The sequence below is a fragment of the Mirounga leonina genome, unplaced genomic scaffold (assembly GCF_011800145.1).
Source record: "Mirounga leonina isolate KUSES-001 unplaced genomic scaffold, KU_Mleo_1.0 Mir_201, whole genome shotgun sequence".
In the NCBI taxonomy this organism is placed as follows: domain Eukaryota; kingdom Metazoa; phylum Chordata; class Mammalia; order Carnivora; family Phocidae; genus Mirounga; species Mirounga leonina.
In genome coordinates this window covers 17,502,672-17,513,808 of record NW_023270504.1, presented here as the reverse complement: position 1 = coordinate 17,513,808, position 11,137 = coordinate 17,502,672, and the positions used below count along the sequence as shown (strand labels likewise).

The window sequence follows — 11,137 nt, the reverse complement described above, 5'->3', positions numbered from 1 at the left end:
TTATTCATCTTGTGAATGACCCTTGATAACTTTTTTTTTTACAAGAAATAACCAAGCAAAGAGTAAGTTTCCAGGGATTTGTGGTAATCTTAAGAAAGCACTATTGGCTGTGACAGCCAAGAGAGGTATGTCATGGGGATAGATAGCCACTGACCAGCCACACACGGTCTCATAGGATGGTAGTTTTGTGTCCTCTTGCCACATGCCTGGTCCTCTGCTTTGCTGTAGCAATATTGTCTGTACCATGGGCTGCTTAGAGTCTAGTCAGAATCTGACTTACCTTAAAGTTGAGATTTATATGCGCCAGAATGGAATCAATGAAATTGCTGGATATTTATGAAATTTATGATTCAAGGGGATTTCGTCTACTTAGGTTTTATAAAAATCTAAAGACCATACACAGATACATGCTTACACATCACTGGGTGGCAGATAGCTTAGAATCTATGAAAGTTGTTTTGAGTTAAGTTTGTAAGTTGGAGAATTTCAGGCCATGAAGTTCTGTCATACTACGCCTTGTATTTATTTTGTGACTAGAATGTTCATGTTGGTCACATCTCTGGGTTGATACAAACTGTCACGTTCTTAAGCTTTTAGCCCATTTTTAGATACTGGTTACTCAGGTAAGTCATATCAATTTTCAGCTTTTGCCAGATTAATAGAGTTGTTTTTGAACATTAGCTACTTCTGTTCTTGTTTTTTTTTTCTTAAGATTTTTTTTTTTATTCGTAAGTAATCTCTATATCCAATGTGGGGCTCAAACCTACAACCCTGAAATCAAGAGTCACATGCTCCATGGACTGAGCCAGCCAGGCACCCTGCTGCTTTTGTTTTTAATAACAGGGCATGTTTTCAGAGATTAATCAAACTCTGAACTAAGTGCAGAGCCCAATGCACGGGGCTCGATCCCATGACCCTGAGATCGTGACCTGAGCCGAAACCATGAGTCAGACGCTTAACTGAATGTGCCACTTCAGGTACCCCTACTGTTTGGCTCTTAAGGCTAACCTTGTTTTTCTTCGTAATCATATATACTGGGTATAGACCACCTAGGAGACTATGGAAACAACCAGTTTGGTATCCTTTGTGTATTGATTTTCTATTGCTGCTGTAACAGATTATCACAAATTTGTCTTACAATTAAGGAGGTCCAAAATGAGTCTCACTAATCTAAAAATCAAGATGTTGACAGGGTTGCATTTCTTCAGGAGAGCCTCTGGTTCCTTGCATTGTTTTGCTTCTAAAAGCTGACATTCCTTGGCTTATGGTCTCTTCCTCTGTCTTCAAAGCCAGCAGCTTAGTGTCTTCAAATCTTGGACCCTCCTGCCACCCTCCTTTACTAAAAAAAAAAAAAAAAAAAGGCCATGTGTGACTACATTGGACCTACCTGGAATAATTTCCCCAGTTCAAGATTCTTAATGACATCTACAAACTCTTTTTGCCATATAAGGTCATATTTGTAGGTTCTAGGAATTAGGACATGGACATCTTTGTGTGTGTGTGTGTGTGTGTATGTGCGTGGGACCTGGACATCTTGGACGCTATTAGTCTGCCTATCACACTATGTAATGGTAGAATCTTCTAGTAGAATTAACTTTAGCAAAAAGATCAAGTACATATCTAAGTTGCACTTGTCAAAGTCTCCAGTGTTCTTCATGTTTCTAACCTATCACTTTTCTGTTCTTGTTTTACTAAACCTTCGGCAGCAATCAATAGTTGTCTGCTTTTTTTTTTTAAAGATTTTATTTGAGAGAGAGAGAGAGCACAGGCCACGGAGAGAGGCAGAGGGAGAATGAGACTTCCCGCTGAGCAGGGAGCCCGATGCGGGGCTTGATTCCAGGACCCCGGGATCATGACCTGAACCGAAGGCAGATGCTTAACCAACTGAGCCACCCCACCCAGGCGTGCCTGACTTGTTTTTGAAATACATTTTTTTCATTGCTATGAAACCACACTCTTGGTTTTCCTTATACTTTTCTGACTGCTATATTTGCCAATTCTTCCTTTTCCGCTGGGCTGTACTTCCTAGTTCCATTTCTCCAAAGGAATAAAAACCACATCTATTATTATGACATTCAGTATTTTCTGATACCTTCTAAATTTGTATATCCAGTCTGTCTCCCTGAGCACCACGGTTTAATGGCATAGTTGAGTGTTGCCCCTTAACCTTTATAAGTATCTCCGACTTAAGACAAATCTTAATTTTTCAACGAAACTGATTTCTTTCTCAACTTATTATTTATTCCAGTAGCCAGCACTACCTATTACTTGTTTAAACTAAAAGAGAAGTCCTTGGGGCACCTGGGTGGCTCAGTCAGTCAAGCAGCCGACTCTTGGTTTTGGCTCAGGTCATGATCGCAGTGTCCTGGGATTGAGCCCGAGTCAGGTTCTGTGCTCAGCACGGAGTCTGCTTGAGATTCTCTCTCTCTGCCCCTCTCTTGCTCATGCTGTCTCTCGCTCTCTTGCCCTCTCCCTCTCTCTAGAATGAATAAAATCTTTTAAAAAAATAGAAGCCTTTGAGTTCATTCTCATCCCCATTTCTATTTTGTACACAAATCCTGTGGGCTCTTCTGAATCTACCTTGCCTCTTCTCCACTGTTAGCCCTCTAGGCCAGGCTCTCTTTATTTCTCACTTGACACTATTGCCATGCCTTGCTGACTGCCAGGGGACTGCCTTGTATAAATCTGTAGTGGCTTCCCATTATACCGCTTTTTCTCATGATCATACTTTGGCCTTCTGTGACCTCTTCATTTTTCCTTCGCTTGCTTGCACTGCTGTAGCCATGGTGGCTTCATTTCCATTTCAAGGCCTTTTCACTTGGCTTGCTATGTCCACTACTTCCCTAAATATTTGCATGGCTAACCCTTTCTTGTGATTTGGGTCTCAAGTCCTCCTGTATCCCTTCTCTTGTCACTTACTATTTTGCCTTTGTTTTATTCATAGTTCTCATCACTATCTGAAATTATCTTACCTATTTTTCATCTTCAACAGTACTACCCTTTGCCTAGAAAAGAGGCTGGTATGCTAGTAAGTGCTCAAAAGTTGTTGAAACAAGGTCCTAAATTAGCACCAAATCTTACCAGATCAGGAAGATAATTTTCCAGTTATTCCGCATGCAGCAGACATCCTGTTCACTGAAGAAGCAGACATGGTAGGAATCCACTCAAAGCCCTTGCCCAGGTACAGCCAAAGGCAGCCTGAGGCCCATTTACCTAGGAGAGTCCGGCTTGTATGATGGTCTCATCTCCACCCACTTTCCCATTCCGTTTTTCCTATAGAGCCTCCTCTTTATGTCCTACTGTGCAGTAGGTCATGGAAACTGAATTCCCACCTAGTTTTTAGTCATTTCACTTGTGTATCATTACTTCTCAATTTTAGTATCATCCAGAGGTTTTGCCCAAGAAACCAGGATTGAGTGTGGTCAGTAAATTGTCTTGAGAATTTTTCCTATCAGTAAAGTTCAACACATTCTTTTAATGGCTATAAAATAGTATGGTAAATATGTGCCATAATTTATAATTTAAGGTGTTATATTTTTAGTAGTTCAAATTCAGTGGAATTATTAATTGAGCTGCCTTTTCTTCTTTGAGACTAAGGGTAGAGGGATAGCGCACATAGATGTAATTTTCCAGAAGGAGCAACAACAAAATGGGAATTGAAAATGCAGACTAGGGGAAAACATTTCTTTAGTAGCTACCTATGTTTTACACCAGGAGGATTAACATTTTGAAACAAAAAGTGATCCCTATTGGGTTGCCGTATAAGTTACTGTACATGTTGGCTCTTAAAGTAGGGGGATTCACTTTTCCTTGTTCATAGGAATGCACAATTGCCAGTGAGTAGAGTACCACCTAGACCAGGATAGAATCAACAGAGTTCCTGAAGACACAAAGGAGGCATCTAACAAATTTACCTGTGGAAACAAGGCCGAAGCCTCTAAATGAACAGTAATAATACTTTACAGGTTGAGTCACTCTATATAATTAATGAGAGAATAGAACTTTCTCAGAATATCTTCAATAACCCAATGAAGGTAAGATATTACCCATTTTATATTTGGAGAACCTGACTTTCAGAGGTTAAATGGGTGGTCTAATGAGTGGCTTCAACAGGATAGTGGGAACAGACAGCACTTGTGTAGTCTGTAGGATTATATTGCCTGGGTTTTAAACCATCCTCTAGAACTTAGACTAATTTTTCTGAGCCTTAGTTTCTTTCTGTGAAAGGAGATGACAGTTCTCCCACAGATTTTTTTTGGAAATACCTGATTTTCTTTTTTGAAATAACGATAATTGATGTAAGAACTTAACTCATAGGAAGCACTTAGTATTATATATTTATTCTATCAATGATTCTCTAACTTTGGGATTTTGTGGACCAGTCGATTAAAGAAGAAAAGGAGTAGATCAGGGCAAGATAGAATGGTTTGCTTCTAATCTTGACAAGTGAGGTTGTTACATTTTTTTTCTACCACCACAGTCTTCGTAAGAGAAAAGACATTTTTAAATATCCAAGTTGGTAGTGAAAGACCCGGTCTCAGAATAAAGAACTGTTATTTAAATTGAATAAATTTAGCTTCTATAAAAAACTCAATATAATTCTTACTCTCTTATTTCACCATGAAGTAGGAATTAGATGTTCTCTAAGTGTCCTTCCAGTTCTGAAATACGTCAATTCTGACATTCATACTTTTGCCTAGTTCTCCTTGCTTCTACACCTTCCTTCTTTTGACTTAGAAAAACTGGTTACAATCCATAGTCCAAGTCAGTATTTACCTAAGGAATCTGTGCGTGCTCTTAGAAATCACAGGATGGGAGACTGCAGGCAAATGGAATTGGACTGGATAAAACTGTTACCACTATAAGAAAAATAGCCCAGCCAGTAATATACAGTCATTCATCTAACAAATAAAGACATGTAATTACTATGTGACAATGACCCTAGGCAAATGAAGAACCAAACACAAAGGGTCTATGCCCTTTGGAAGTTGACAGTTGAGTTACTCCTAACTCCCAGGCCTTGTAGGTTCTTGAGGCTTCAAGATAAATATGATATAGTCCTAGAGCTTTAATTTTAACTGAAGGAAAGAGTGGGAATGGGAAGAGAGGTAATTTATCTGGCAATTTAAAAGTTATATTAAAAAAGGAGTAACAAAATTTGCATGGATTAAAAAAATAACAATACATAATACTTGAAAGAGTTTTACTCATGTAAGAACCAGTATGGGCCATAACTCCAGATTGGCATGCATGGTTTACTCTTCTTTGCCCCTAGGTTGATGATTCCTTTCATTTAGGTTGCATTAACATCATGTGAAGGAACTTGTTAAAAATATGAATTCCAGGGTGCCTGGGTGGCTCAGTTGGTTAAGCAACTGCCTTCGGCTCGGGTCATGATCCTGGAGTCCCGGGATCGAGTCCTGCATTGGGCTCCCTGCTCGGCGGGGAGTCTGCTTCTCCCTCTGACCCTTCCCCTCTCATGCTCTCTCTATCTCATTCTCTCTCTCAAATAAATAAATAAAATCTTCAAAAAAAAATATGGATTCCAGGATCCTAGAGATTCCAATTCAGTAGGGCTGTGGTAAAGCCTAGAATCTGCTTTAGAAAAAATCTCTTGGGAGATTCCAGTGTAGTAGTGGTGGTCTACAGATCTTTCTTTGAGAAGCCTTTCCTTAGGGATACTTCAAAAGTTTGTTGTCGGGTTCACACAACAATTATGGGGCTGAAAAGGAAAAGTAATCCCAGTCTTACTACCCTACACTGAGCTGCCTCTCTGCTTTGTCAAGACATAGCAGAAACTTTCAAAAGTTTCAGAAGGCAGTAAGTTTAAAAAGGAAATTCACGAAATGAAACGTCAACACTGCTCCATCAATTTTTTTCATGGGGTGCCTGGCTGGCTCAGTTGGTAGAGCATGCGACTCTTTATCTCAGGGTTGTGAGTTGAAGCTCCGTGTTGGACAGAGCTTACTTAAAAGAATAAATAAAAAGTAAAAAAAAAAAAAAAAACCCTCACCTTTTGCATTCTATCCCTACTATCCTTCTGAATCCTGACAATTTAACTTATTTTCAAACTATAGAGATTAATTCCAGATTAGTATTAGCAACATGTTAATTTTAGACAAAGTCCTTGAGAAATTTTTGTCAGAAATACATTGCTAGGGGCGCCTGGGTGGCTCAGTCGTTAAGCGTCTGCCTTCAGCTCAGGTCATGATCCCAGAGTCCTAGGATCGAGCCCACATGGGGCTCCCTGCTCCACGGGAAGCCTGCTTCTCCCTCTCCCACTCCCCCTGCTTGTGTTCCCTTTCTTGCTGTGTCTGTCAGATAAAATCTTTAAAAAAAAAATTTTTTTTAAATACATTGTTAAAATGTCTGCTGTTGGAGGCTGCCCTGATTCTGGTATTTTAACTGAGTTAGGATCTCACCACTTTTGTTTGTTTTTAATAAGTTTACATTATATGTGGATGTATAACAAATGGCTTAGAATCTGGCTTAGAATTGTATCTGCCCCTAAAAACAAAATTCCATTTATTGTCTTTGTATCTCTTAGGGATGTCAGGGCTTTCTAGCTGACCACAGGAACACACCTGTAGTTGGATAAATCTGGGCTTATTGATTTATTGGAATAAGGAAGAACACTTACCATGTGGCACTGTGAGCTGTCTCAGAGAGTGTTAGAAATGACATGGGGGGCGCCTGGGTGGCTCAGTCGTTAAGCGTCTGCCTTCGGCTCAGGTCATGATCCCAGGGTCCTGGGATCTAGCCCCGTGTCGGGCTCCCTGCTCAGCGGGAAGCCTGCTTCTCCCTCTCCCACTCCCCCTGCTTGTGTTCCCTCTCTCTCTCTGTCTCTGTCAAATAAATAAAAATCTTAAAAAAAAAAAAAAAGAAATGACATAGGATTTGAGCTCATGCTACATGATTTGGAGAAGGTTCAAGGAAGCAGAACATTACTCTGGATTGGATGCTGGCAGGAAGTGGTGATAATTCATGACAGGGCATCTTAATATTCTTATTTAAAATACAAGAATTGCCAGGTTAGGTTAAAGCTGATGGATAAAGAAGTGACAGTTAATTACATTAGCCAGGATAGGAACTTTTTGTCATTTTTGTGGTTTGGGCATGTTCATGTTTTTTTCTGTGTTCAAACAGGATTATGCATGGTCTTATTTTTGTTGATTCATCACGGTTACGGTGACCTTGGCTGATGTTGATGTTCTGTGAAGTTGTTGATGTTTTACTTGGGAGCACCATGGCCTAGCTGCAAGGGCTCTGGACTGCCAGGGCCTGTTTTTTGCTTTTTCAGGGTTAAAATAAAAATAAAGGGAAAATGCTATCATATGAATGAGTAGAATGTGGACATATTCAAAATACTGAGCAATAGCTATGTCTTGACAAAGCAGAGAGGCAGCTCAGTGTAGGGTAGTAAGACTGGGATTACTTTTCCTTTACAGCCCCATAATTGTTGTGTGAACCCGACAACATTAACAGCTTTCATTTGTTGAGCATCTGCTACATGCAGTAACCTTACTTTGGTGCTTTACACACATTCAACAGCTTTGCAAGGCATATGTATTTTGATCTCTGCATTTTCCAGACAAGTAGACAGTAACATTCCTGGAACCACCTAGTTATTAAGTGGAATTGCAAAGGGGTTTAAAGGGGTTTGAACCTTTCCGAACCTACTCAGTTTCCACTATACCAGGATGCCTCTTTATTCAGAACCTTGGTGTCTGCAGGTATAGCAATGGAGATGTAATACGTACTTGGCAGGATTGTTCTGAGACTGAAATGCTATTCTACATCTAAAAGCACCTAGAGGGGGGCGCCTGGGTGGCTCAGTCGTTAAGCGTCTGCCTTCAGCTCAGGTCATGATCCCAGGGTCCTGGGATGGAGCCTCGTATGGGGTCCCTGCTCGGCGGGAAGCCTGCTTCTCCCTCTCCCACTCCCCCTGCTTGTGTTCCCTCTCTCACTGTCTCTCTCTCTCTGTCAAATAAATAAATAAAATGTTTAAAAAAAAAAAAAAAAGCACCTAGCGGGGTGCCTGGGTGGCTCAGTTGGTTAAGTGTCTGCCTTTGGCTCAGGTCATGATCTCAGGGTCCTGGGATCAGGCCCCACATGGGGCTCCCTGCTCAGCAGGGAGTCTTCTCTCTCTCTCCCTCTGCCTCTCCTCCCTGCTCCTGCTCACACTCATGCGCGCGCTCTCTCAAACAAATAAAATCTTTAACAAAAAAATAAAATAAAAGCACCTCGCACAGTGACTGGCTCATGGTGGACAAGCCACAACTGAGTTTTCTTCCTACCTCTGGGGGTAGAGATGAGTTGACTAGTAGTCTATGTTGAGTGACTCTGGACAATTTTAACCCGGTTACAGAAGAGTTAGGCTGAAAAAATGTTAGTATCACAGATTCAAAGTTTAGGGCTCCAAGAAATTGTCAAGGTCATTTCTAAGAGATGAGGACAATGAAGCTTAGAAAGGCAATTGATGTGCCCAGTGTCCCACTTAATTACTGTCAGTGCTATGCTGAGAAACCGGACTTCTCACTCCTAGACCCCCCTCCCCGTCCGGCCCCCTCTCCCCAGGCAAGGGAGCGGCTTCCTTCATGAGGTCTAGGTTAGACTCACAGAGTGCTCTGAGCCCTATTTGCTCGCTGGCCGCCCTTACACGGCGAGGGGATCGCCGCTGCCCTTCACGTATGGGGCTGCAGAGCTCTGCGCTTGGTCAGTAACTGGCAGGGATCCTCCCCGCTCTCGTTACTTAATCTTACAGTGAAAAGTTTCCAAACGTCTTTATTCAGTGCATTTGGCAATTCAAACATTTTAAAACGGGTTTTGGTAGCATTATTTCGGGAGCCAGGACTCGAGTCCCGCACCTGGGGGAGGAGGGCAGGAGAGGGGCGGCGCGACGTCCCCGCACGGCTGCGGGCGGGAGTCAGACCGCCGGACTGCGATCCGCGGCCCCGCCCCCAGAGGGAGAGGGGCGGGGCGAGCGCGGCGACGCCGCGGGGCAGGCGGGAAGCAGGAAGGGCGGGGCGGAGGGGAGCTCGGCGTTGAGGAGCCGGCGACTGCGGCAGCTGCCCCGCCATGTCCGCGCGCAACCGGGGCACGGAGCTGGGTAAGGGCCCCGCGGGTCGTCCCCGCCCGTCTCCATCGCCTCGCGCGCCCCCGCCCTCCGCCGCTCGCTGGGCTCGCCTCGCCTGGTGCTCTGGCGTCGGCCGCCGGGGGTGCTCGCCAGGGCCCGAGGCGGCGGCGGCGGCGGATCCGTCCGCACCCACCCTGAGCAAAGGCCGGTCCCCCCAGACTTAGGAACTCTTGTGCACATTGGCACCCAGGCCTTGTGTGGTGAACGGAAGACGTGGGAAAGGATTCGACTTTTTCATTTTCCGGCTTAATTCGTTCACCTTCTAGCTCCCTGGTTGCAAAAAACAAACCAAAAAGCCAAACCAAAACCCAAGGCCAAAAAACAAAAAAACAAACCCTCAAGCCCCCCAAACAAACAACCCAAGTAAAACAAGATAAAAGCCTTCCTTACCCACTCAGTGGAACCCCTGTGCGATTTAATGCGGGATTTCCGTAGATAATTTTACCACTGCTGTATCCCTAAAACGGCCATGCTGGTGGAAAAGTTGTCAGGTCTTTGTACTGTATAATTTATTGTGAATTGTGTATGATTTTAGAAGTACAGAGGTTTGTGAAAGTGCCTGAAGTATTTCATAATTTTTCATCTTACAGATATTATCAAATATGACTGGCAAGAAAAATTTAGTTTTGATTTCCTAAAATGTAAAAAATTTGTAATTCAAACATAATCAGAGCCAGAGGTTAAGGATCTCAGTTTAAGTATTATAGCTTGGATATCTGTATCCTGGATCTTCAATTTAGCTGTGTGACTTTGGGCAAATTACTTGATCACTCTGTGCTTAAATTTCTTAATCTGTAAAATGATTATACTTCATAGGGCGGTTTGGAGGTCGAATGAGAGGATTTAAAGTGTTTGGTACTTTGTGGGGACCTAGTAAGTTAATTAATAGTAGTATGATACAGAATTCTGATTTTAAGGCCTGATTGTCAGAAAATTAGCTATGATTCTATATAACACATACAGGCACTTTTTTTTTTTCCTTTAAAAGTGATTATTCTAATGAAATAGGCTAGACTTTAAGAGGTAGTTCAGGAATTCTGTTAAATGGTAAGTGTCTGTCTCTATAAAGACACTTGATTTCTTCACCAAATTGATTCTCCTTTAGTCATTGCCCTTTAGCATATTATGTTTTAAACTCTAGTTGCATCCCTGAAATGTGGACTTTAGTAGTAAAGGAGTATTTCCCTAGACTAGGAGATCCAGAAAGATGGTGGATGGAGTACAGAGATGGTGTAGGTCTTACCTTGGTATCCTCAGGGATATGGCTCTCTAACTCTGTACACATCAAGGATTTAACGATTATTTTTCCAAAACTTAGACGTTTATTTATTTATTTTTCAAGAAATGCAATTAAAGCCATTTTTACTTTATTTTTTTAATTGGTGTAATTGACACATGACATTTTGCTTTCTTTATTTGCAAGAATTAGCGTCACATCCATACATTTGTTGAAAAGTAACAGTCAAGACAAAAGACAGTTGCTATGGGGCGCCTGGGTGGCTCAGTCGTTAAGCGTCTGCCTTCGGCTCAGATCATGATCCCAGAGTCCTGGGATCGAGTCCCACATCGGGCTCCCTGCTCAGCCGGAAGCCTGCTTCCCCCTCTCCCACTCCCGCTGCTTTTGTTCCCGCTCTCGCTATCTCTGTCTCTGTCAAATAAATAAAATCTTAAAAAAAAAAAAAAAAGACAGTTACTATGTAGAATAATAGTAAATTTGATTTTTATGCAGCTATTTAAAGGATCATAGTTTTGTTTTATTCTCTTTGTTTAAATAAAATCATACATTTCAAGGATTTTTTTCTCCTTCACTGGTATTAATCATTAATCCAGGCAGAGGTTTAGCCTAAAATGTAAAATAAGTTATTTGAATTATTTATGTACTAGGAAAAAAAAAATCATTCAGTATTAATTTATGTGGTATATTAACTGATGCCTTTTATAGTTTTCTAATTAAAAATCTTTTTGAATAAACACTCACTTTTTTAAAATAAATTAACTTGT

At 41.7% G+C, this 11,137-nt stretch overlaps 1 protein-coding gene across 2 annotated transcripts in view; it reads left to right on the top strand.

Moving 5' to 3' along the window:
• The first annotated feature begins 8,987 nt into the window (after positions 1-8,987).
• DERA (deoxyribose-phosphate aldolase) overlaps positions 8,988-11,137 on the top strand; it is a 121,464-nt gene continuing 119,314 nt past the window's right edge. For both annotated transcript variants that reach the window (XM_035028143.1, XM_035028142.1), the window contains exon 1: positions 8,988-9,109. In XM_035028143.1, the coding sequence (XP_034884034.1) occupies positions 9,079-9,109 (31 nt within the window). In that variant the 5' untranslated portion in view covers positions 8,988-9,078. The remainder of the gene's footprint in view (positions 9,110-11,137) is intronic.